The sequence below is a fragment of the Triturus cristatus genome, chromosome 4_1 (genome assembly GCF_964204655.1).
Source record: "Triturus cristatus chromosome 4_1, aTriCri1.1, whole genome shotgun sequence".
Taxonomy (NCBI): Eukaryota; Metazoa; Chordata; class Amphibia; order Caudata; family Salamandridae; genus Triturus; species Triturus cristatus.
Window position 1 is genome coordinate 218484266 of NC_140585.1, and position 27744 is coordinate 218512009.

General features: G+C 45.7%; 1 protein-coding gene across 1 annotated transcript in view; it reads right to left on the reverse strand.

Annotated features, from left to right (window-relative positions):
• OSBP (oxysterol binding protein) overlaps positions 1–27744 on the reverse strand; it is a 465191-nt gene that overhangs the window by 21364 nt on the left and 416083 nt on the right. Inside the window, exon 13 of the mRNA XM_085651892.1 lies at positions 27109–27329. Within this exon, the coding sequence (XP_085508018.1) occupies positions 27109–27329 (221 nt within the window). The remainder of the gene's footprint in view (positions 1–27108; positions 27330–27744) is intronic.

Here is a 27744-nt window from a genome sequence, read left to right on the forward strand (position 1 = left end):
GATGTTTTTACAGAAAGGTTTCACGTCGCATGGTCAGTGCAGAAACAACAAACACAGTATTTTTCTTTTCTGGCTGGGCACGTGATCAAATAGCACAGGACTGAAGCATACTGTGCCCTTAATGCATGTTTGCTAAACTCAAACTACTGGGGGGGGAAGCTTTGAAGCGCTTTACGCGAGCACCAGAATGTGTTGAAATATATTTTATTTCTAAACGGGGCGTTTCAAGGATTTGCCGAGAATCCAGAATGGTGATCCGACGCGGGACACGTACCTGCTTTCCCAGTGCCAAAGTAGGCAGCTCAGGCCATTAGACCACATGTCCTCCCGTAGATGATTTCCATAAACGTTACTACGGCACATTAACAGCACCTAACATGGCCCTCCGCTGCACAACAAACGGCACCCAGAAATGTTGTGTAAAATAACGCACACGGAGGTCTTCTGCAGAAATTCCCAGTCTTTTAATTATTCCCTTACTGAAGATCACCCGGTGGCTGCAGTTGAAACTGTAGACGGGGACATATTTAGGTTACAGGCCTGCCATTTGTGGGAACTAATTCTTTTATAGGTCTCGCCTATTCTATCCCGCAGGGGTGGATAGGCGAGATTATAGTAAGCAGTCCGAAAAGTCTACCTAGCTGCGGATCGCGTACAGTTCATGTTAACACAAACACGCGCATTGTCAACAACTGCCACAACCACGCGCGTTCTTTACAGCTTCCATTTTCTACCAGACACTTCGTGCGCACACGCCGCGCTCTCCCTCTGTTGCCACACGCATTCAACTCACCAGGCTCCACACCCCCTCACTCTCCATATGGTCGCACGCCTCTTCTTTGATCTCCGCCGCGCGTTCTCACAGGCTCCTCTCCGCCCACGCGTCTCTCTCCTTCCGTGTAGTTCCCCTCCGCCTTTTCTTTCTCGCATCTTTCTCTGATTTTCGGCTTTGTGCGACTGACTACTTGACCTCGTGCCTTTGAGTTTTGCATGCGTCTATTATATTTATTTACTTTGAATGTTTTTTTTTTATTTATCTTTACGCACCCAAACACGTTCATTGTTTCCTTTCCTTCTTATATTCTTATGCGGAAAAAAAAATCACTCTCTCCACAAACAGCACTTTTATCCTGTCTCGCCTCTCTGTGTTTTGCTGTCTGCTCTCGTCTTCAATACTTTCCAGCCTCTGTGTTCTGCTTTACGCATCCAAACACGTATGCTTGTGTCTGAGTTTCCTGCTTACATTCTCATGCAAAACAAAAAAAAAGTCACTCTCTCTACAAACAGCACTTTTATCCTTTTATTCTGTTTTGCCTCACACAATGCCCAACACACATTAGACCACACAAAATGCCACCTCACACACTGCCCTACACACATTAGACCCCCCAAATTGCCACCTCACACACTACCCTACACACATTAGACCCCCCAAATTGCCACCTCACACACTACCCTACACACATTAGACCCCACAAAATGCCAACTCACACACTGCCCGACACACATTAGCCCCCTCACACTCTGCACCCCCTCACCCTCAAATAAATAAGAATACAGTTTACTTCCAAGGCACTGCAGTCATTTACGGGAGCCACTGTCAAATTGTGTATTTTTTTTCAATACTAATACAGCCTTTAAAGAAAATAGAAATACAGTTTACTGACAAGTCACTAACCAACACTGCCCCCCTCTCACACAGACCACACACAATGCCCCCTCACACAGCACACACACTGCCCCCCTCTCACACAGACCACAAACACTGCCCCCCCTCACACATACCACTCACACTTACCCCTTCACACAGACCACTCACACTTACCCCTCCACACAGACCACACACACTGCCCCCTCACACAGACAGCACACACTGCCCCCTCACACAGACCACACACACTGCCCCCCTCACACAGACCACACACACTACCCCCCTCTCACACAGACTACACACCCTGCCCCCCTCTCACACAAACCACACACACTTACCCCTCCTCACACACTGACCCCTTGACACACTGCCCTCACATACACTGCTCTCACACATTACCCACTCACAGTACTTTAGGTCACACACACTGCACCCTTACAGCCCCCCCACACACACAGCCCACACCCTTACACACTCGCACTGTGCCCTCATACAATTCCCCTCATACACTGCCCTCTTACACACTGCCCCCTAGTTCGTACGATATCAGTAGGTGCCTTTTCTAAATGTTAACAAAAACAAAAACGTTACAGGATCAAAGCGTTTCTAAACCGCATCAGTAGATTTTTGTTTTTTTCCTCGGTTAATGTCTATCGGTGCTAGGTGCTTTGTGCTTAAATTAGAACTATTGTTTAACTTGATTTAACAAATGAGCACAGTTCACGTGGACGTTGCGGTTTGAAAATGTTGTAGCGCGCGCGCGCGCCGCGCTCTCCCTCTGTTGCCACATGCTGCGCACCCCCTCCCTCTCCATATGGTCGCAAACCTTTTCTTTGATCTCCGCAGCGCGTTCTCACAGGCTCCTCTCCGTCCACGCGTCTCTCCCCTTCCGTGTAGTTCCACCCCGCCTTCTCTTTCTCGCAACTTTTCCAAAATCTCGGCTCTGTGTGACTTACTACTTGACCTCCTGCCTCTGTGCTTTGCATTCATCTCTTATATTTATTTACTTTTGAATGTGTTTCATTATTTTACTTTACGCACCCAAACACGTATGCTTTTGTATGACTTTCATTCTTTGCTTTCCTGATTACATTCTGATGAAGATCACTCTCTCCACTAACAGCACTTTTATTCTGTTGCGCCTCTCTGTGTCTTGAGGTCTGCCCTCGCAAGTCGCCTGCAACTGGTCCTTCACATACACTGGCCCCTCGCACACAGACCACACACACTTTCTAAAACGCATCAGTAGATTTTGGGGTTTTTTCGTCGGTTAATGTCTATTGGTGCAAGGTGTTTTGTGCTTAAATTAGAATTATTGTATAACTTTAGTTAACAAATGAACAAAGTTCACACTGCCCCCCTCTCACACAGACCACAAACACTGCCCCCCTCTCACACCGACCACATATCTATCTATCTATCTATCTATCTATCTATCTATCTATCTATCTATCTATCTATCTATCGCCCTCACTCTATCTATCTATTGCCCTCTTGCTATCTATCGCCCTCTAGCTATCTATCGCCCTCTATCTATCGCCCTCTAGCTATCTATCGCCCTCTATCTATCGCCCTCACTCTATCTATCTATCTATCGCCCTCCCTCACTCTATCTATCTATCGCCCTCTTGCTATCTATCGCCCTCTTGCTATCTATCGCCCTCTTGCTATCTATCGCCCTCTAGCTATCTATCGCCCTCTATCTATCTATCGCCCTCTATCTATCGCCCTCTAGCTATCTATCGCCCTCTATCTTTCGCCCTCTCGCTATCTATCGCCCTCTATCTATCGCCCTCACTCTATCTATCTATCTATCGCCCTCCCTCACTCTATCTATCTATCGCCCTCTTGCTATCTATCGCCCTCTTGCTATCTATCGCCCTCTAGCTATCTATCGCCCTCTATCTATCGCCCTCTAGCTATCTATCGCCCTCTATCTATCGCCCTCACTCTATCTATCTATCTATCGCCCTCCCTCACTCTATCTATCTATCGCCCTCCCTCTATCTATCTATCGCCCTCCATCTATCTATTTATCGCCCTCACTTTATTGCCCTCCCTCACTCTATCTATTGCCCTCTCTCCCTCTATCACCCTCCCTCTATCAATCTATCGCCCTCCCTCTATCTATCTATTGCCCTCCCTCACTCTATCTATCGCCCTCTCTCCCTCTATCGCCCTCCCTCTATCAATCTATCGCCCTCCCTCTATCGCCCTCCCTCTATCTATCTATCGCCCTCCCTCTATCTATCTATCGCCCTCCCTCCATCTATCGCACTCACTCTATCTATCGCATCACCACAGCGTCACTCAGCACCACCACAGCATCACTCAGGAGCACAACAACATCACTGAACGCCACAGCATCACTCAGCGCCACCACAGCATCACTCGTCGCCACCACAACATCACTCAGCGCCACCACAGCATCACTCGTCGCCACCACAACATCACTCAGCGCCACCACAGCATCACTCGTCACCACCACAACATCACTCAGCGCCACCACAGCATCAATCTGTGCAACCATTCAACATCAACTGGTTCAAATATGTTCTCTCAATGTTTCAAGCTTTATTACAAATGTCAGAAAAAGATGTTAAAATTTCACTTCTGTTCTTGGATTTTCATCACAATAAAATACACTAAACATAATCTTCACAAAAGTTATTTACAAAAGTTTAAGCTATTGCCATTATAAATTACAATAACTTTTATTTAAGTATTAATTATTTAAAAACATTAAAAGCCATTGGTATTTGTAATATCAATACATCTAAGTCACGTAAATACAACACATATTGCCTTACAAATGCTATAGGTGTCACTTTTGCGAAAGTTACAACATATTGGAATTGTAAGTGACAAAGCTATTAATTTAGCTATTTTCAAAACCAACACATAAATACAAAATTTGGCATTTACAATACCAATAGCTCAAACTTTCCTAATGCGAGACCTATTGCATTGCAAATGCTTGTTTAAAATGATGAAAAGTTTGTAATATGAATAGAAATGGAGTGTTTATGTAAGCAGTAATGTACTTTAGATAAGTGAATATTGTTTAAAAGTATTTAGTATGATGTTTTTAGGTAATATCAGTTTTTGTATGAGTTGTATGTTTGTTCTGCCCGATTTACGGGCGGTTTATGTTGGGAGAAGCTATTTTTTAGAAGTTAGCTGGTTATTTAAATAGTTATTATTTTTCAAGCGTATTTATTTAAAAAAATAAAAATTAAAAAAAGAAAGGAATTATTTTACCGTTGCGCCGCGAGCGTTTAAATTTAGTCAAGCTCGCGGCGTAGTAAGTTTCCTCGCTGTGGGTCTGCCTTTCTTCTTCGGCGCATGCTGTTTTTGGTGTGCGTTGGAGATGAAACAGTTGCTTTGAGAAGGATTAGGCTTCCGTAGGTCGCGTCGTCATGCAGTGTGCGTGGCAACGCATGGGGGCCATTTTGTATTAAGAGCAGCTGATTTTATATGGAGAATACCATTACTGGCATCAGCTGTTTGTATGACAGGTGTCAGCAGGGGATAAAAAGAGCAATTTGAATCTTAAAATACCAAGGAATTGTTTAGAATAGGGACCGTTTAGAAAATATATTTAAAAATGTATTTAAATAAAAGAAATGGAGACAAGTGAAGGTGCACTTTGTTCAGGGGATGAAAATATTCGAAAAATTGTGCAGGACGAAATGAAGACTTCCATGAGGGAAGTTTTAGAGGATGTTTTAACCCCTTCGCTGCGGCGCGAATTCCGCCGCAGCGCTGGGGGGGTGAGAGGTGAGCGCGGCGCCGCCATGCTCATGACGGAACCACGCCGTCATGAGTCACGGGCGAGCTATGCTCATGACGGCGTGGTTCCGTCACGACTCCGCCCACTCTCTATTTCGCCCGCACAGGCGGGGAATTAGAGCCGCGTGGGAAGAGCGGCCACCAACGGCCGCAGCATGACGGATGCAACGCCGTCATGAGCACACGCCGCCCGTGGCTCATGACGGCGTGGTTCCGTCATGAGCGTACAAGGGGTTAAAAAAGAAGAGGAAAGCTGTTGAATGCGATGAGGAAGAGTACTGGTCAATGGAGGAAGGTGACTTGGAGGTTAAAGGTTATGGAAAAAGGGCTAGGAAAGAGAAAAATATTGAAGTTGGGATAAAGTTTTTAAAGACTAAAGAAGGTGAGCCTAGCGCCACAATTAAGGAAGGTGTCCGTGGCGGCACAGCAGAGGGTGTCCATAGCGACACAAAAGATGGTGAAAAACCCAAAGTGGTTCTCCTGGATGAAGATTCGGAAGAGGAAATGGATTAATTTATCCTAGACGATTATTTAGAGGATGGTGATTGGGATTTGGATGTTGATATAGTAGACAAGGAGAGGAAAGAAAAAGGGATTGTGAAAGATCCTCAGGGAGAGGATATGTTCAGTCCAGAGATGATTCGCCACCCGAGAAGTGCTGACTGGTGGCCTTTGCCACATGTGGCAGATTTTATAAAGCTCTGGATAAGGAGACCTTTGGAAAAAGCAGCTAGAGCTGTAATGAAAGCCGAGTGCTCACGTCCGGTGGTGGACGGGAAAGCGTGTATGACTCCGGATTTGGATCTGGATTGAATTAGTCATCTATTTAAGTTGGGACGAGATCCCAGGAAGGGGCTAGAAAGAGCCCTTAAACAGTGTCAAAATCGTGTACTAGATGTTTTGGGGCCTTAAGCTCGTATTTTGGATATGGCAGAGGAGGCCAGAATGAAGGAGGTTCAGATTGATAATGAGCTCTTAAGGGGTTGGGCCCAAAGAGCAGTATGTTTTCTGGGAAATGCCAATGCGGCTTTATCAACTGAGAGAAGAAAGGTGATTTTAATGGGAATAAGTCCGAAATTAGGGGACTTTGCTAAAAAAGAGCCTACGGAAGACCCAAAAGGGTATCTTTTCGGAGATGGTCTAGTGAAAGGGGTTGGTAAATATGTTTCTACATTTACCAGCCTAGATATAGCACAATCGTCGTTGAGGAAGATTTTTGGAAGAGGAGTTTTTGACCGGGCCGAGGCAAGAGCCCGTTTCCCTGACCAGTCTTTCAGCAGGGCTCATTATCAGTCACAGGGACGTGCTGCGTTCCAAGGATTCTACCCACAGAGAGGGAGATCTGGGAGAGTGCGTCAACCAAGAGGACGTGCGCAATTCAATCAAGGAGTCCAGGGTGAGTACGAGAGTGTTTTTTGGTTCTACCCCTTGCGAGGTAGGGGGAAGGCTGAAATGGTATCTGAAGAATCGGGAGGAATTGACAAGCGACAGTTGGGTCATTCAAAAAGTAGGAGGTTATGTAATAGAGTTTATAGAGGAACCAGTGCAGTTGAAAGAACCAAAAGAGCTGGTTTTTCAAAAAGATTTACAGGTTTTAGTTACAGAAGAAGTAAGGGAAATGTTGAGAAAAGGGGCTGAAAGTTAGAGAAGAAGATCGTGGTTTTTGTGAGCACAATATTCGTGGTTCAAAAGAAAGAGACAGGGTGGAGACCAGTGATAAATTTGAGAGGACTGAATCAGTATGTGGTCTACAGGCATTTCAAGATGGAGGGTATCCAACTCTTAAGAGACATTCTTCAGGAGAACGATTGGTTGGTAAAGTTGGATTTAAAAGATGCGTATTTCACTATTCCTATTGCAGAGCACTCTCAAAAGTATTTACAGTTCAGGTGGATGGGGGCGCTTTATCAGTTTTGCTCACTCCCTTGTGGTCTGGCTTCGGCACCTTGGTGCTTTACAAAAGTGTTGAGACCTGTGGCCAAGTCTATGAGAGAGAGAGGTGTTCGGATGATTATGTATTTAGACGACTTTTTAATAATGTCGCAGAGTCAGGAAGAATGGAAGAAGAATTTATTATTGACGATGAATCTTTTGGAAGATTTAGGTTTCTTGATAAACAGGGAGAAGTCTGTTTTATAACCCAGTCAATGTTTGGAGTTTTGGGGCTTTTTGGTAAACACTGTGGAGAAAACTTTGAGTTTACCAGAGAAGGAGGTGAAGAAAATAAAGTCAGAGGTAAGAGGAGTAGCTCTAAGAAGTCTGGCGAGGGCGATTGGAATATTTTCTTCTTCAATACAAGCGGTTTTTTCCAGGGCCGCTTTATTACAGAGCTTTACAGAGATTGAAAGCAGAGTCTTTGAGGAAAGTTCTGTGGTATGGAGATCAGATATTATTGACAGCGGAGGCTCGGGAAGAGTTAGTCTGGTAGTTAGAGAATTTAGAGGCATGGAATGGAAGGGCAATTTTTGGAATCTTTCCAGATTTTGTTTTGGTTGGGGTGCATGTCTAGAGGATCAGGAGACAGGAGGAAAATGAAGTTTGGAAGAGAAAACAGAGCATATAAATGGTTTGGAATTGAGAGCAGGGCTTTATGCTTTAAGAAGTTTTGGGAGAAAGTTAAGAAAGGTCAATGTTTTGTTGAAGATGGACAAAGTTTCGGCAGTCCGCTATATCAACAAGTTAGGGGGAAGCAGGTAAAGGAATTTGGCTATTTTACCAAGAAGGATTTGGAGTTTTTGTTTGGAACAGAAGATTGGTTTGACAGCTGAATATTTTCCGGGTCAATACAATGTAGTGGCAGATTGGAATTCAAGATATCTCAGGGATTACAGCGATAGGAAGCTGAATGTGAACTATTTCAAGAGGATTTGTTGCATTTGGGGTCCGTTAGAAGTGGACCTGTTTGCGTCAAGACTGACGTATCAATTGGAGCGTTATTACAGTTGGAGGCCAGATCCGTTGGCGGAGGAGGTGGATGCATTTCAGCAGGATTGGAACAAGATTCGAGGGTATGCCTTTACTCCTTTTGCAATGATTCAGAGAGTCTTGTTAATGGTGAGGAGGCAGAATTGTCAACTGGTGATTGCAACGCCTTTTTGGGGAGCAAAGCGTGGTTTGCAGGTTTGTTGGAAATGGCAATAGAGGAGCCTTTTTTGATTCCGAATACAGAGGACGTTCTTAAAGGGGCAGAAGGGGTTTTTCATCCTTTAGTTTTGAAAGGGGCGTTGAGCCTTCTCGTTTGGAAGATTTCAGGAGAGGTGAGCAGTTCAGAGGACTTTCGGAGCAGGCTCAGGAGTTGCTCAAAGAATCTTGGGCTCCTGGGACAAGGAAGAGGTATGTTGGAAAAAATGGGTTTGTTGGTGCCTGGAACGGGGTTTGGATCCCGTGGAGGCATCTGCCATAGAGTTGTCGAATTATTTATCAATTTTATTTGAGAGAGGATTAAGTTATAGAACTATTAATTGTTATAGGTCTGCTATTGCGGCAGGTCATTGTTTAATAGGTGGTTGTTCTATTAGTAGAGAACCATTAATTTGTAGGGTAATGAAAGGAATAAAGATAAGGAGACCGTCGAGGCCAAAATTCAGTTGTCTGTGGGACGTGAATAAATTGTTGGTTATTTGCGAGTTGTCCTATGAATAAATATCTGAGTGTGAAGCAGTTATCAGGTAAGTTGGCAACTTTGTTATCTCATTTCTTTTAGGAGAGTTTTGGATGTTCGAGCTTTGGATATAAGTAACAGGTGTTATAATCCAGATGGTGTATTGTTTAGAATTTGCAGAAGAACAAAATGCATGTCTTCTTCTATTTTTTAACCAAAATATGTTGATCATCCAAAGTTGTGTGTGGTTAATTGTCTTAAAGAGTATGAGAATAGACAGAGTGAGTTCAGGAATCATGGTGATGATCAGTTGTTAATTTCGTATGTGAAACTTTACAAACCGGTGAGTTCATCGACTATCGCAAGATGGGTGAAGGGTTATATGTTGGAAGCAGGTGTGGAACTGAAGGATTCAGTGAGGGGTGCAATGGCAAGTAAGGTTTTTATGGTTGGAGGACGTTTGGAAGAAATTTTACATGCCGCGGATTGGTCTAATGCTGATATTTTTGCAAGGTTTTATGTGAAACCATTGGATCATGTTTCGCCTGGGGTTGTTGCACAGCTTTGAACATGCATAATGCTAGCCTCCGGTCCTGTCATGAAATGTAGATTCTGCAAGTTTTGAAGTAGAGAGAATCTGGATTTCATTAAGGACACGGAGGCTAGCATTATCCCTCCCTCCCTCCCGGGTGTTTGGAGGGGGTGTGGGTTGTAAAATGTGTATATTCTGTTATGGGTTATGTTGAGCCTTGAGTTAGGTTTGAGGAAAAATGTTTGTTAAATGTTTTTTTGGAGATCACCAATAAGAGAGAACAGGAAGTTTTTTTTTTTTGTTTGGTTTCATCAAAATCAACTTATGTGTCCAGAGCAGCTTAAAAGAGGAAGATGGCTGCTGTGACAGAGATGTTATTAATTATGGACATTCTAATTCTGGAAATGTTTTGATTTAATGTGATGTCATTCTTTAAAGTGTTGCAAGGAGCTGACAATAAAAGTTAATGCATAATGCTAGCCTCCGTGTCCTTAATGCAATCCAGATTCTCTCTACATCAAAACTTGGAGAATCTACATTCCCTACTGTGGCACATATGTTAGAATGTAAACAGAGGATATCCCATCTGAAACTTTGATTTTACAATACCGAGGAAATGTACTAAGACTGAAAATGGGGGGGGGGGAGGGGGGGGGGGGTAGTGTGGGGATCACCAGGGGGTTTAAGTTTACGCTGGTTAGAAGCACCTTGGAAAACGAAATTGAACGCAATAGAAATGGGCTTCAAACATAGACAATGAGTTACAACATTTCTCAGGAGACTAGATTCTGATATAGGGTTTAAGAGCACTCAATGTAATGTGTGTTATATAACAGGTTTATACAATATGTTTATCAGAGCTTGACATTTAGTATACAATGCAAGTGACAAACAAAACAGGGAGTAAAAGGGGGAGTACACCATGGGCATTGGGAAAAGGACACATTTTAAATACAATGTTGTTTACATTAAGGACAGATGTGGAATTGGATGGAATATTACAAATAGTGGATTCTCAGATAGTGATTGATGCGAAACAGAAAGGAATATCAAAATGTGTGGATTTTGTCTAATTATTCCATTGAGGTGTGTAGAAGTTTCTTACTGGTCTAATCAAAATAAAGGGGAGGCTGGTTGTATGAGATGAGGATACATTATACAGTTGTAGATTAGATTATTAATGTTTATTTTTTATGTTAACAGACATTCATACTTTGATGATGCTTAAGCAGATATGCATTCTAATATGCATTGTAGTTACTTACGTAATGTTTAATACAAGCCTTGTAACTGGATATGTCGTATGAAAAAAACTATTTTCAGGCTATGTATGGTATAAAGAATTTGGCCGTGACTGTGTATGAACTTAATGGTTTGAGTTGCACGCCACATATCAATGCATTTGTATGTGATGGTGTACATCTGACTCCTCGTACCATCTATTATTATATAGTAAGAAACTAAGATAATGCTTTTTAGGTTTAAGCGGTGTCAAAGAAATGGAAAGCTTGGATATTACACAAAGGAATAATAATTGTTTTGTAAAGTAGTATCAGGTAATGGTAAAGGTTGAGTAGAATATACGCTGATACTCAAAGATGGCAACTGTGCAGGAGCATGGGGAGGTTAAGTATGGGGGCAAAAGGAAGGGGGAAAAGGAACATACAATTCTGAGTAATATAATCCCACAAACACCTAAGTAGAGAAATCCTTTAAACCTTTACCTCACTAAAGGCACCATTTCCTATATTTTAATTGAATTCAATTAAGATTTAAAAACAAGTTGAAAACAAGAACCGGGTTTAATTTTCTCCTTTAAAGAAGCATTGGCAACGCAGATGGCTCTTTTTTTATTTTTGTAAACATGTCAAAGGGACGTTAGGGAATTTCTTTGGCAACTTTTGGGCAAGTGTTGGCATACTACAAAAAGCAAGCACCATGTCTGTGCTCCTGATCACCAAGTCGACAAAAACATTACAAATGAAAGGTAGCAACAGCTCAAGCAGAAAGCACCTTGAGTTTGCATCCTTGTCTATTTTTAAAAGTGTGATATAGGCAAATTAGTATTGGCAGCAAGTTTTAGATTACAGAAGGGCACTTTGAAAAACCAACCCATATCTAAATATGTTGCGTCTAGATGCAGGCCTTTACATAGCTTCTGTATTAATGATACAATGACGCCAGACTTGAGTTATTCATAAATATGGTTCAAAGGTACCATTTTCGTGCATCCTATCTCCATGTGAAAAGAAACACTGCAAATTAAAGCAGTCGCACATGCAATGAGTGCATAAGGTTAATAAAATGATGCACATTTACAAATGCAGTACATGCCAAGTACAAACAGTGCTGCTTTCGTTATTGAGTGAGACTCACTGTGAAAACTCAATTAAATATTAAACATAAACAAATGTTGCACCCATATGCACTACACAGCTGATCACCACCATGCAGGGGTGCGTGATCAGCCTAGAATTATTTAATCAATCATACCAAAATGCACCATCTCAGTCCATTCGATTTACATGCACAAGCACATGATGGAGAAGTGTGGCTCAATGGTTAGAGCGGCAGACCCTGATGCAGAGGTCTAGCCCGGGACCAGGGTTCAATTCCCCGCCTCGGCGGGTCTTGGGCTCAAAAATTCCACGGACCTGATAATTCTCGCCTTGGTGCCATTCCAATCATGGAGTCCCACTCTGCAACTCTGGGCAATAGCTTGCTTAATCTCCACAACGGCCCCCACAACGCTAAGGATGCCTGGCCTCCACCTTGGAGTTGCCCAGGAGTGGACGCCTCACAGGGAAAGCCAGGATGGGTTCCACAGCGGTATTCGTACAAGCGCCTTGAGACCCTTGCGGGTGAGTAGTGCGCTATACAAGTATCAATTTACATTTTTTACATTTACATGCTAACCCAATGTACTTTAAAAAGTGAAATCCATGTAACATTCTTTACTGCACTTTATGTCACTGAGTGCGCTGTTCAACAAAAATTACGTTACAAATGCTGCACCAAGAAGCAGGTTTTATACCTGCTTTTGTCATCAACTTACGGCAGCACCTGTCTTGACTTCTGAGTGCAAGGAACAAAGGGCCTTATTAGGATGGTGGTCAGACAAGCGTCCAATCGCCATCGTTGCGGGATGGTAACTGCCAGACTAGTAGTCAGCGGTTCCACTTGCCAGATTATGATGCGACCGCCCATGAGGCGGTCGGAAACTAGCCCTTTCCTATTGTGGCTTGTGCTGCGGCCCGGAAAAGGGCCGCAGCCCTAGCCAGAATGGAAAAGGACATTTTATTTTTATTTTACAACGTTTTATATAGCGCAAACTTGACCCGAATCGGGTTTCAGAGCGCTTTACATAGCACCAGTTGCATTACATGAGGAAACATAAATATATATATATATTTTTTTTTGTTAGGCACGGGGAGATTGAGTGATTTGCCCAGAATCACAGGATGTTCAGCGTCATTGCCGAGACTCGAACCCAGTTCCCCAGATTCGAGGTCGACCGCCCTAGCCGTTAGGCCAACTCCTCTCCCCATGTTTGTAAACATCCACACACTGTGTGCAGGCACCATTTGGTGCCTGGCACACAGTGCATGGATGTTTGGGGGGGTACCACACGTGCCCCCATAGCAGATTACCTTTCCAGCTGTCTTTTCATGGCGGTCAGACTGCCATGAATGGGCAGTCGGAAGGGAATATCCTAATCCCTACGGAGGTGCCTGCTCTGGCACTGCCCCATTGTAGCGTTTAGGAATTCGACCGCCGTCCTAACGGGAATCTTGAGCCTGTTGGAGGCAGCGGTCTTCACCCCGCCTAACTAACTCACTCCAACCACAGGAATCATAATCCAGCAGTCGGACAGATGGCATAGATGTTGGTGGGACCACCACCGACGCCGTAAGGAGGGCATAAGTACCTTAAAGCACCATTTCATGCTGTAACTAATCCCCATAGCAAACAAAAAACACATGTAGCAAGGGCAAGAAAGCAATTTAAACCCAAACCGCTGACCGGAAAAAGAAAAAGATGCACACCTCTCAGTCACTGTGCTGCATGTTTGTGCAGTTCTTGTCACCCCTACAGCAGACCTATGGAATCCTAAAGCAGGGCGCTGCATGTTAAAAAGTAGAACGTATTTAACATGTTATGGCAGTAAAAACACACAATTGTTTTTACTGGGAGAGATACATCCAAATCATCTTCCATAGCATCACCATCCAATTCTTCCTTCTAGTACTCATCATCTGAAGAGCACCCTTGATAACTCGGGTGAACCTCTCAACCAAGTTATCATGGGTGCTCTTCAGATGGCGAGTACTAGAAGGAAGAACTGGATGGTGATGCTAAGGAAGATGATTTAGACATATAACATCACATGTATAACATAACTCCTGGGGTGACTGGTATAGAACTTTCCCTATTATACAGGGTAGAGTGTCCTTCACCAAAGACCCACGGGCTGATGGAACAGTCTAAGCAGGTTCAGTGGTCGCCAGACGTCGTGAGGCAAAATGTTTAGGTGGCACAGGATAAGTATAAAATGTATTATGATGTTAAGTCTGGTGCCAAAGAGGTTGGAGTGCAAGCAAGGGAAATTGTGTATGTGAAGGCCCTTTAAAGGAAGGAAGACAGACAACAAGTTTCTAGGGCCCTAAGAGAGTGGAAGAGGTAGTTGTCTCCAATTCTCTACATGGCATTTCTGACAGAAGAAGTTATAGAAAGTATTACTGGCATTGTCACACAGCAGAAATGTGGATAATTCTTCTCCTGGATTGCTGTAGTTTGATGAATGGTTTTGGAGGACATGAAAAAAGGGAAAAGCAGAGGTAAAAGCATGTCTTCAAAAGGAATACCCCACTGGACTAGGTCATTACCTCAGGACAGCATTTAGTTTTTTTACACTCTGGCAAGAAAGCCTGTGTTTGCGGAGTGCTTGAGTGACTGACTTTCTCTGTCAGAAAGCAGAACAATGAGTAGCCAGGTGTGATCCTCCAAGAATTATACTATTTGAGTCTTATCAGATTTGCAACTTTCAAGCCATTAGCCAATGCCAGACCATTTCAATTTAGATAGTTCTCAATATCATTCCCAGGTGACGTAGTGCATAGGCGTCATGTTGCAATGTGCACCATGACTGCCTCCAACAGCACTGATTCAAAAAATGGCTTATGTGCTAGATGGAAAGCTCTCAATTTGGACATTCTGAAGTGAGGCAAGCTTTTGTTTGGAGACCAAGCTACATCACCTGCCAGGTAGTTCACTCAATCTTCTCTTCCCTAAACCAGAGATTTCTTTTACAATTGCCTCAGTATCAAGAAGTTTTTAAAGAGGGAGTCTGTATTACCATGTACCAAAGGGCAGATAATGAATATGCTACTTACCAGTATGCATCTGTTCTTGGCATGTAGGGCTGCTGACATTCATATCTGTGCATAGATCGCCGCCTAGTGTTGGGTCCGGATGTTTGCACGTTGTTGTCCTGGAAGAGTCTTCGAGGTATCCTGGGATAGGTGACTCCTCCCCTGGACTACAGTGCGCATGGGCATCCTCTCCATCCTCAGATTGTTTTTCGCCATTGTGGCAGTGATGGAGTAGATACAGAAAAGTGATGACCATGCTTACAGTAATTCTGAGAGCTGCAGCTGCTACAGGCGCCGGGGAGGAGGGAGGGCGATATGAATGTCAGCAGCCCTACATGCCAAGAACAGATGCATACTGGTAAGTAGCATATTCAGTTCGAGGCATGTGGGCTGCTGAATTCATATCTGTGCATAGAATGTATAGCAGTGCCCTCTATTAGCGGCGGCTACCAGTGCCAGCTGCAGCGGTCTGAAAAAGGGTTTTGAGAACAGCCTGTCCTACAGCTGCCTGCTGTTTTGATTGCACATCTACACAATAGTGTTTGGTAAATGTGTGTGTGGTGGACCAGGTGGCTGCTCTACATATATCATGCAGGGGAATATTTCCTAGAAAAGCCATGGAGGCCCCTAACTTACGTGTTGAGTGGGCTCGTGGGAGAATAGTTAATGTGCGTTTTGCCTTTTGATAACAAATTTGAATACACTTAACTATCCATCTGGCTATCCCTGCTTTGGAGATGGCGTTACCCTTGTGGTGTGGGGCAAAGGCAACGAACAGTTGTTTTGTCTTCCTAAAGGGTTTAGTCCTGTCGATGTAGTACATGAGGGCCCTCCTTACGTCTAGTGTATGGAGTGCTCGTTCCGCGACAGTTTGTGGGTTTTGGAAGAAAACGGGCAGTTCAATAGTTTGATTCATGTGGAACTGCGAGATTACCTTGGGCATGAATTTGGGGTTGGTACGTAGTACGACCCTGTTGGCGTGAACCTGTATAAATGGCTCTTGAACTGTTAGTGCCTGGAGTTCACTAACCTTTCTTAAAGAAGTGATTGCTACTAGGAAAGCTACTTTCCAGGTGAGGAATTGAATCTCGCATGAGTGGAGAGGTTCAAAGGGTGGACCCATCAGGCGTGTGAGGACCAGGTTGAGGTTCCACATTGGAGCCGGTGGGTGGCTTGGTGGAATGACTTGTTTGAGTCCTTCCAAGAATGCTTTGATGGCAGGCACTCTGAATAGTGAGAGGTGCTGCCTGGTTTGCAGATAGGCTGATATTGCTGTCAAATGGACACGTATAGAGGTGTACGCCAGATTGCATCGGTATAGGTGTAAGAGGTAACAAATGATGTTTTGGATGGATGCGTCCAGCGGGTTAATGTCATTATTACTGCAATAAATGACGAACCTTTTCCATTTGGCTGCATAGCAAGCTCTTGTAGTGGGTCTCCTGGCTTCCTTGATGATGTCCATACAGTCAGGTGGCAGGTTGAGGTAGCCAAACTCTAGGACTTCAGGAGCCAGATTGCCAGGTTCAGCTGTTGCGGATCTGGGTGCTGAATCTCTCCATGGTTCTGCGTCAGATGCGCGGGTTTGATCCGCAGCCTTTGATGCGGCACCACGGAAAGTTCGAGGAAGGTGGTGTACCATGGCTGGCGTGCCCACGTAGGAGCAACTAGGACGAGTGTCAGGGAGTGTTGTCTGAGTTTGCGAGCCACCAGCGGTATCAACGGCGCTGGGGGAAAAGCGTACGCAAATCTGCCGGACCAGTTCATCCATATCGCATTGCCCTGCGACTGCGGATGTGGGAACCTGGCGGCAAAGCTTTGGCATTTTGCGTTTTCGCTTGTGGCGAAGAGGTCTATCTCCGGATGACCCCACTGCTGGAAGTACGGTTGGAGTACTGATGGGTGTAACTCCCACTCGTGCATCTGGTGGCTGTGTCTGCTGAGCAGATCCGCCATCTGGTTGTCCTTGCCCGGAAGGTGCTCTGCCATGAGGAACATGTTCCTCTGAATGGCCCACTTCCACATGCTCTGAGCCAGATGAGACAACTGTGGAGAGTGTGTTCCTCCCTGCTTCTGTATGTAGTACATGGCAGTCATGTTGTCCGTCCGGATCAACACGACTTTGTTGCACAGATGTACTTTGAATGCCTTCATGGCCAGGAAGATTGCCATCAGTTCCAGAAGGTTGATGTGCATCTTCTTCTGTTGTGTCGTCCATAGTCCCTGCACTGTGTAGTGGAGTACATGAGCTCCCCATCCCTGGAGAGACGCGTCCGCTGTCAGTACTATTTGTGGAACAGGCTCTTGGAACGGTCGGCCCTTGCAAAGGTTTTGAGGATTCCACCAATGCAGAGAGTTGTATGCCCGACCGCTCACCAACACTAGGTCTTTCAACTGTCCTTGAGCCTGATTCCACTGACGTGCTAAGCACTCCTGAAGCGGGCGCATATGTAGTCTCGCGTGTGGGACTATGAAAATGCAGAAGGCCATCATGCCTATCAACTGCATGAACACTCGTGCTGGAAGTGAGTGTTGGGGTTTGAACCTGGAGATCAGCATTTGCATGCTGTTGATCCTCACTAAATTTGGCTGAGCTGTGGCCGCCAGAGTGTCTATAGTCGCACCTAGGTACTGTTGTACGTGTGCGGGCTGGAGATGGGATTTTGGGTAATTTAGTGAGAACCCCAGACTGTGAAGGAGGTGAATGGTGCGGGACATGTGGCTGGCACATTGCTGGGCTGACTTCGCTTGAACGAGCCAGTCGTCCAGGTAAGGGTAGACGTGTATGTGCTGCCTCCGTAGATGTGCCGCCACCGTAGCTAGGCACTTTGTAAACACCCTTGGTGCCGTTGTCACGCTGAAGGGAAGGACTCTGAATTGGTAGTGCTGTCCTTGAACAGTGAACCTGAGGTATTTTTTGTGTGATGGGTGAATGGGTATGTGGAAATACGCATCCTTGAGGTCCAGTGTGGCTAGAAAGTCTCCCTGCTTGAGCAGTGGGAGGACTTGCTGGAGAGTGAGCATGTGAAAATGCTCGGAAAGAATGTATCTGTTTAGGGGTCTCAGGTCCAATATAGGTCTGAGTGACCCGTCTTTCTTCGGTATTAAAAAGTACAGGGAGTACACCCCCGTACCTTGCTCGTGGACGGGTACGACCTCTATTGCGCCTTTTAGAAGCATGCTTTGCACCTCCTGCTGTAAGAGCGTTAAGTGCTCTGAGGACATAGGACGGTTTCTTGGAGGAATTGTGGGTGGAGTGGAGGTTAGCTCTAGACAGTAACCGTATTTGACAATATCTTTGACCCACCTGTCCGTGGTGATGGAGTTCCACGTGGACAGGAACCTTTGTAGCCTTCCCCCGACAGGTGTTATGTGGTCGGGAGGAAGGGAGAGGGCGTCACTGCTTGTTCTTGGGGGAGGACCTGGTGTTGCCGTAGCCGCGTCCTCTTCCCTTTGTACTGGAGCCACGATATCCACCCCGGGTGTTTTTATCGTAGGTGGTTTGTGTATTGCCCTTGTTGTATGTCTGCTGTGACCCCTGTCCTCTACCTGCTCCTCTATTTCCGGGGCGACGAAAGGAGCTGCTCCGAAAGGACTGAGTCTGGAGAGCCCCCATGGACTTTGCGGTGTCCGTGTCCTTTTTTATTTTCTCAAGGGTGGTGTCAACCTCCGGTCCGAATAAATAGTCGGGGTTGACAGGCTGGTTGAGTATATTATTTTGCACCTCAGGTTTGAATCCGGAGATTCGCAACCAGGCATGTCGTCGCAGCATGACGCTTGTGTTAATGGCCCTGGCAGCCGTGTCTGCGACATCTAGTGCACACTTGATGGAAGCATTTGTGAGTAACTGTCCCTCTCTGATAAGAATTTCTGCACCTTCTTTGTACTGGTCAGGGAGATGTTGGAGTAGTTGCTCCAATGTGTCATAGTGCGCTCTATCGTAGCGAGCGAGGAGCGCTTGAGTGTTGGCTATGCGCCATATGTTGGCAGCCTGGGCGGCAACTCGCTTGCCGGAGGTCTCTAGCACCTTGGACTCTTTGTCCGGGGGAGGAGCGTCACCTGTCATCTGCGAGTGTGCCCTCTTGCAAGCATTCGCTACGACAATGGAGTCTAGTGGTAATTGGCCTCTGATGTAAGTAGGGTCCCCAGGCGCCGATCTGTATTGCTTATCGATCCTGGGGTTTATCACTCGTGCCCTGGTGGGTTCTTTGAAGATGTCCTTGGCTGGTTTGAGGACCCCTTTCAACATGGGCAGAGTTTTTACATGTCTTTCTGAGGATGCGAAGGTGTCCATAAGAAAGTCGTCCTCGATGGTGTCAGAGTGAAGCTGCACTCCATGATTATTTGCGGCACGTTCGATAAGAGCGTTGAACGCTGCCGTGTCCTCTGTGGGAGATGTTTTCGCCCCATAGAGTTGTGGGTCCTGTGCATCTAGAGGTGCACCTGGATCTACAGGGTCGCCCCAAGTTTGATCAGGGTCCTGTTGGTAATCAGGGTCTATGTCTCCGTGGTAGGGGACTTGGTCATCCATGTAATCCCCCAACACATCCGTGTCGGAGTGTGTGGGAGAGTATGATTGTGGATCTTGGTAGGGCGAGTGGTAAGATTCGCTTAGGAGAGGTTCTGAGTCCACAGGCAGCTTCCTTTTTAGCGGGATCCGGAAAGGGTCCAAAGGTGGCTCCGAAGTTATCCTCCGTTCGTGGATAACCATCCTGCCGGTGATGGCGTCGATGACATGTGACGGAGACGCCTCAGCAGGTGTAGTTGTGGTGTGGGCGACCCGTGTCCTGAGTTGGAATATTTTTGGGATCGTGGACGGAGGCAGGCCAAAAGTAATGTTGGCTGGCGCCGAAGAGGCTGCTGGAGCTTTTATTGGGCCCGAGCCCGACGTGTCCTGGAGGACCGTTTTAGTTTTGCTGCTTTGTGCTGCACCAGGTCGCACTTGGAGCGTCTTTGAGGCTTTCGCGCCGACCAGGTCTGTCGAGGCGGTTGTCGACTTTTTCGGCGCCGGCGGGTCATCGAGTCGAGGGGCGGGAATGGCTGTCGACGTCTTCGATGCATGAGGCTTCGGTGTTGCCGTGGAAGCGATGTGAGACGCAGCCGGCAGTGTGACCTTTGGTGTCGGAGTCGATGGCGTCGACGCCGGGAACCGATCAGGTTTGTTGGCACCGAAGGCCTTTTTCCGCATGCCGACTCCGACGTCGGCCGCTTCAAGTTCGGCACCGAAGTCTGGCTTGGTGCGCTCGGTGCCGACGCGCTTCGCTGGCGTCGAAGGTGTGGAAGACCTCGATCCGACCAGCGCCACTTTTGGTTTCGGTTTCGGTTGAACCAGTGCAGCTTTCGGTTTCGGTTTGGAAGAAGGGAAACCAGCCGGTTTAGGTAATAATGGCTGCCGCTGAACGTCCGAGGCCGGGCCCGAGGGCGGGGCCGAAGAACTGCGGGATAGGTCTCGGGTAAGGCCCGAAGGCGATCCCTCGACCGGAGCCATAGACTGTGGCACTGGGCTCTCTTCAGTCTGAACGGGTAGGCCTTGCTCGTCATTGGAGCTACTCTCTTCGGCCCCTAAGGCCTCATCGTAGTCTCCTACCTCGGTGTCGTCTTCATCTCTGCGAAAGAGTGATTCGTCGACGTCGTTCGATCCGGAGTCATGTTCGGAAACGGGACTGGAGGGTAGGATCTCCAATTCTTCATCTTCGGTCTCGGCGTTGAAGATGTCTGCCGGGGCCGGTGCCGCGCTTCGAGTCTTGCCGCTCGTCGAGTCCGTAGAGTCTTCTTGGAACGGAACCGGGCACAGGCCATGCATGTCGATTCGTCGTGATCCGGCGAAAGGCATTTGTTGCACACCGGATGGACGTCGATGTGGGGATATTTCGCATTGCATACCGGACATCTTTTGAACGGTGTCCTCGATTCCATCGTCGATGTCGTCGATGGGCAGGTAAGAAGCGAAAAGTCGGTGCTGAAAGTTGTTAAACTAACAAAGGAGTATCGAAACCGATCGAGAAAACAGTACCGACGCAAACTAAAGGCCTTTTGGCCTCGATAAAGTTTTTCCTAACTTGAGCTAAGATAGCACATCCGAACCCAATGGCGGAAAAAAACAATCTGAGGATGGAGAGGATGCCCATGCGCACTGTAGTCCAGGGGAGGAGTCACCTATCCCAGGATACCTCGAAGACTCTTCCAGGACAACAACGTGCAAACATCCGGACCCAACACTAGGCGGCGATCTATGCACAGATATGAATTCAGCAGCCCACATCCCTCGAACCTTTAGGTTATTAATACTGAAGCTCTTTCTCTTCATCCATCTTTTCATAGTCATAGTCCAAGATAGAATCATCTTTAAAAATAAGTTGGTCTATATTTCATCTTACATGGGTGCTTGCCACATGGGACACCCAATGGAGTTGTTGCCAGTCAGCTCTATGTTTCCCAGGTGTTTTTCAGGGCTGATTTCCTCCTTTGCCTTTCATTTTATGTATGTATAAATAAGGTTCTTGTTGTTGCGTCTACCGGCACAGGGTGTAAGGCCACGTTTTAACAAATCTTCCGCCCAAGGTGTTAGAATGAGTCTTGAAAGAAAACATTTACCATTCCTCACCGTCTGTCTTTAGGGGTCTGCTTTCGCCTACATTTTATGGACCTCGTCATAGGTATTAACAGTTAGGAGTATAGGAAAGGCAAATCCATTTATGCTTCCAGCGTGCAGGCAGGAGGGAGGGTTCAAGGCGATCCTATGGTAGTATCCATGAGCAAAAAGGTAAGCCACATCCTGTACTACATTTATGACTATCTACAGAAGGTTGATTTCTACAACCAGTACTGAGATCAATAATGCTGAGGTTACTGGAACTTTTGAAGTTCGCACCAGAAAGACTACATGATTCTGAAATGGAAAACAGGGCTCTGCTCATTTGCAATAGTTACTTACCTTCAATAATCACTTTTCTGGTAGAGTCTTCATCTATTTGCACACTCCTCGTTTTATAAATATCCTGAGGTGTCAGACAGGATCTGGAAACTTTTACAATTCTCTCCAGCGTTGGCAGGTGGAGCTGTGCAACATTCTGCTACCTTGTGCAGCTGCATCTCATGTGGACGTGGTTCAGAGACCAGTATATATAACCCAATTGCTCATGCAGGTTTCTTTCTGGACTCCGTCTATGACAACAGGTGTGGAGTTCATAGAAACCAATATGAAACAGTGTGCATAACATTTTGAGATGGAATCTTATTAAGAATGGTTTGAAAGAGACCATTCTACAGAGCGGGGAGGAGGAAAGGCAGGTGATGGAGGGCTAGTCTGCAGTTAGCGTCTCTACCAGGGAAGGCAATACCAAAGGTAAGTAACTTGTTCTTCTGACAGAGTTCCAACTGCAGATTTCTCACCTTTTGAATACATTCCAAAGCAGTACTTCCCAGGTGGTGGGTTTGTGTGGTGACTCAGACAAGGAAATGTTGCAGGACTGATTGGGCGAAGTGCCCGTCTTGCCGAACCTTGCTGGCTGGCTAGGCAGCATCCTGGCAAATGTCCAAGATTGGCATACAGCGCAGCAGCGGAATGGTAGCAGCTTTGCTCCAGTGGAAAGCGCATGTAAAGCGTTAGTTAGCTGCTTTTTGGTAAGCCCATAGCAGGTCTTACTACACAAGGCAATCCATGTAGAATGCACTGACCTGCCTTGCTCCAGAAAACTCAACAAGCAATCACCCTGTTGAAATTCTCTGGTCCTCTTGATGTAAAAACTAAGGTCCCAATTAGGATCAAGACAATGAAATCATTCCTCCTACTTTAAAGAATGAGGCAGTGCATAAAATACTGACAAGGTGATGGATTGCCCTACAAGACCATGTGCAGAAATAGTGCCTTTGTTCGAAGGTCTAACTTGTCTGGAAAAAACAAATGGTTGAACAGAAGACAAGGTCTGAAGTTTACTCACTCACCTGGCAGATGTTAGAGCGATGAACAACACAGTTTTAAGCGTTAATGACAACTGTGCATTGGCTCAAAAGTTAAGCACATCAGGTAGGCCAAGGCAAGATTTAGATCCCACTGCGGCATTACACAAGCAGTAGGTGGGAACATATGGGTCAGTCCCTTCAAAAAACGCATCACAACAGATGATCGAAGAGAGATGGCTAATCCAGTAAATGTAAAAAAGACTAATAAAGGACTGATAAGTAATCTTTACCTGCGGCCACAGCCAGGCCATGCTGGGCTAATGAAAAAAAAAACAATAATATATCGGACAGGGAAGTCTGTAGAGGTTGGCTGTAATGAGAAAAACACCAGAAGACAAATTAAATAAGCAATCTTTGTAGAAAGATGCTTTGCTGCCAGAATAACACATTACTTCGGGAGGGAGATCAATGCAATCAACTGTCAAATCTCAATATCCATGCATGAAGATGTAGGTTTTACAGGCTCGAGTGTAGGACCCTAGGCTGCTGCAGCAGCAGGGGATTACTCCCAAATAGGCAGCTGGGTTGGAGGAGAGATGCTTTTGGCCAGAAGTTCCTGGTACCACATTCTCAGGGCCGAGTCTGGAACCACAAGAATGACTTAGCCGTCAGTATTTTTCAGCACTCTGAACAGGAGAGGTAGGGGCGTAAAGGCATACAGGAGTCCCATGGCCAAATGCAGGTAAAAGGAATCTCTTAAGGAAGACTGCTTTGGGACTTCAACGTGTAAAAGTCGTGACACTGTGCGTTCTCTACAGTGGAATATAGATCGAGCGATGAGAATGTCAAAGTATACATACCTCAAGTCCAGTGCAACCATCAAGTGTCCCGGATCGAGGGCAGTGAGAACTTGGGCCAGGGTAAGCACCCTGAACTTGTCTTTCCTTAAGACGTATAGAGGGCGAATACCTAGATTAGGGCGAAGGCCTCCATCCTCCTTCAGTATCAGAAGGTAACAGGAGTAACAAGCAGTCATAATGTCTGAAACCAGCACAATCTTTGTTGTTCCCTTGGCCAAGAGATCTAGAACTTTGTCTTGGGCTATAGACCAGTGGTTCTCCAGGAGATGTTGTGGTGTAGATGGCCTGTCATTGGATAACCTAGTTGTACTCATTGATCTGAAGCAATGTTCCTCCAACTGGAGAAGGAGAAAGGAATTCAACCTCCAACCAGGCAATCGTGGGATGTCAAGGTCAAATTAAAGATGTGACTGTGGAACTGGATGCTGGACAGAATTCTGCCCTGGAGGGCCCGAATGCTGCTGTCCTGCTCCACGACCATAGCCTCTGCAGGACTAAGCGGTCTGCCACAACGGAGATGAATACTGCCTCTGTCTCTGAAGGTGACCCCTTCCAAAGCCACAGAAAAGGAGTTCATGTTGGGAAGCAGACAGGGTCAAATCCAGAGAGCGGGCGATGGCCTTGCTCTCTTTAAATCTTCCAAGGGCTTAATCTGCCTTAGCCCCGAAAAGGCTAGAGCAATCGAGAAGCATATCTATCAGTGATTGCTGCATTCTAACCATAAGCAAGTAACCATTGTAAGATTAGACACGCCTCAGCCGGGATGGCAGTTAACACATCAACTACCTTATCCTAGAAATCACAGCAGTAACTTCTCAAAAGAGATGAAGTATTTAGAGACCTAAGGGCTAAACTGCCCAAAGAAAACATCCATTTTGCATATACCATCAACTTCTTTGATTCCTTACCAGGGAAAGTGGTAGAAAAGGCTTTAGAATTTGTGTGGCTAATAGAAGCTTGTACCACAAGAATTTCAGGTGTCTGAGGCTGCAAAAGCAAACCCAGCTCCCCAGGGGCAGGTTTATGCCTTCTTGCAATTGGATTATTTTTTGGTGGACAAGATCCTGGCTTAGCCCTTGTCCCTAGCAACAAAGGTCAGAACCTCACTGAATGGCAGCAATGGCACCTGCAAGGAATGTGTCCTGTCCAAGACTTCTGTCAAGAAAGTAATCTTGACATCTTGAGTGTGAAAATAAGAATAATATTTTGGTTGCCCTACTTATAATTTCGGCAATGGAGGTTGCCTCTTTGTTGGCAGTAGCAGAATTAGGTAATGCCAGTCCAATTTTATATGAAATGTCAAATTCGCTTGCATCCTAAAAATCCTGAGTATATGGCTGATATCCAAACAGAAACACCTCCCTAGAAAAATCAGGCTCTGACTGAGCGAAAAACCTAGTGGTAGGAGGAGCATTGGCCTCAGAATCCGACAATGTAATATAATCAGATCCGCAACTGGCATCGATGATGTCGACATCAGCACCAGCAGCACCCGATGAGGCAACCGCGGCAGTGAACATGGCGCTGAGGATGGCGCTAAAACCGTTGACTGGTTTGTTTTTGTTGGACCCAGAACCAGCACAGACCTAAACCTTGGGATGAGGTCAAGAGGCACAGCTGACATCAAGGTCGGATTCACTGATGGTAGCTCAGCCAAAGGCCCACTCAGATCCATAGGGCCTGAAGGTGCACCAGAGAGCCACTGTGTGGTATCAAATAATTTCTCCATATCTCCCTATAGCTGTTGGAGTTGATCCAGCATTGCCACCTGAATCAAATTAAACTGTGCCGTGAGCTTGGAAGAGGCTTTGCGGCTTAGAAGTACCCAGTGTTCCGCGTTACTCGAGTGGTGTGAGTGCTGAGAATCAAGAGAATCATGTTTGGACTTCTTATGGCTCTGCTACGACTTACTTGACGTGGACAAGGTCCGATCATGTGAACAACCTCAGGAATGTGAGCAAGTCCTCGGCTTCAACTGGGACCGCCATGCCCTAGACTGATTGGGAGCGAGTCTTCGATTTCCACATCTGTGCAACGGCAGCTTGGTCTTGCGCTCACCGATGGCCTTCCTTTTTCAGCTTTGCACACGAAAAACATGACTGAGTCGTGGCCAGAGCCAAGACAAGAGAGGCAATCAACAAGAGGCTCTGTAACTGATATCTGTCGGGAACAGGTCACACACAGTTTCAATCCTACAGTTTTGGGTGACATTTCTACACACAGAGAACATTTCAAGCGAATCGCAAATCTGCCAAATGACATTTTGAGCTCCAAATCCACGTCGGTTGGAACAGAAAGAAAGGAACTGATGCAAGCACGAGCAGGTGACGTGTATATATACTGGTCCTGATGTCGCGCCTGCATGAGACGGAGCGGCATTAGGAAGCTTGGCGTTGAATGGTGCCACCTGACTATGCTTTAGGAAATTGTCGTTAAAAAGTGTCTGGATCCAGTCTAAGGGTGGAAGGTATTCATATTGTGTGAAACCTATAGTTAGAAGTATTAATCAGAAATGTAATGTACAGTTGAAGACTAGTTTGCATGAAAAACCTTTTAGGGAGCAGAATCTGATAAAAGGAACAAGACAATAAGACTAGGCACCTTAGGTGTAGTCTTTGGATCAGGCTGTAGGACCTCAGGGAAAAAGGCCTGGATGTGGCTCCAAGAGCATGCTGTCTGCATTTGGGTCCACATGTCCTCAGAGTGAACCCAGAACTGACCCCTGAAGACTTCAGTGAGAGACCTAAAGCTACAACCATATGGCAGATGGAACCTCCCAATACCCGAGACCACATGAATAGGGTCTGGTGGAAGCAGTCTCCCTAAGCAGGAACGGGGGGGCTGTTTTAGTGAAGCCTGCTCAACCTCCCCCTGTGCTGGCTATTCACCAGACTTCTTATTCCTAAAAATGTATTTTAAACCAATTTAATTATGAACTATGTAACTACGGAGTATGTAGTCCAGAAAAACTACTTTAAATGACAAGGGTGCATAAATGCACTAAACCCCTGGAGGAGGCCAAAGCAGATTATACAACAGACAGATTTTTAAAAAAAGAAACGGGCTCAAAAGAGTGATTTTTTTTCTGCTGAAAATAGCAAATGAGCTTGTGTAGAAGGTCAGTGGTTCTGTGTGTATCTATTCTTGCTCAGACATACTTTTTTGTCTTAAACCAGTGTCCCTGTCCCTATAGATTACAAAATGGCTACAGACGGGACTGAAGTCTATAGGATGAAGCACTTTGCCACAGTCAATTCTTTTGAGGAGTAATTCAAAAACGAGGTGCAAAGTAACCAGGTGATTCCATTTTAACACTAACCAGATGTAACACTGCAGTATAGTGTCATGTTCTGCTTTAAAGTCTCACGTTTATACTACTGTAGTGCCTCATTTCTTACCCTCTTCTGTGGGTTTTGCAGCTTCTGCTTCTCTTTTTTTGCGAGTCATTCGCTGTTTCTCCTCCAGTCTTTGTTTCTCTGCATTTGCTTCATCCCAGCGGCCATTCTCCATTAGTCTCTGGTCTGGACGCAACCGGCTATCTGTGGGTGCTGTGCCCTCTTCAAATGCATTGAGAGTCAATGCCAGCTCAGAAAAATAATACATGTTTTCTGCATTCTTTCTGTTTTTTTTTTTTTTTACAGGACAGAGATAAAAATATAAAATGAAAGTGAGCAGAAAAAATAATCTAGAGAACACAAACACCTTAAACAGTTTAATTATCAGTAAATAAATGTGTTTAATATAGAGTGCCAGCATTTCAGATTGACAGAAAATCTTAATGTACTAATAATTCATGTTTTCTCTCCCTCTCCCTCTCCCTCTCCCTCTCCCTCTCCCTCCCCCCCCCCCTTTTTAGGCATATCCTTATTCTCTTCCCCTCCCTTTCAGCATCATAGAAACAATAGGACTCTCAAGATGGATGGGTATTAGTGCAGCGGCGGTCATTTCCTTTCAAAGACCCATTATGCAACAATCCAGCCTGTATATGGAGGCAGCAAGCACAAGATCAAGTACTCCGCCTATAGTTTCTGGTT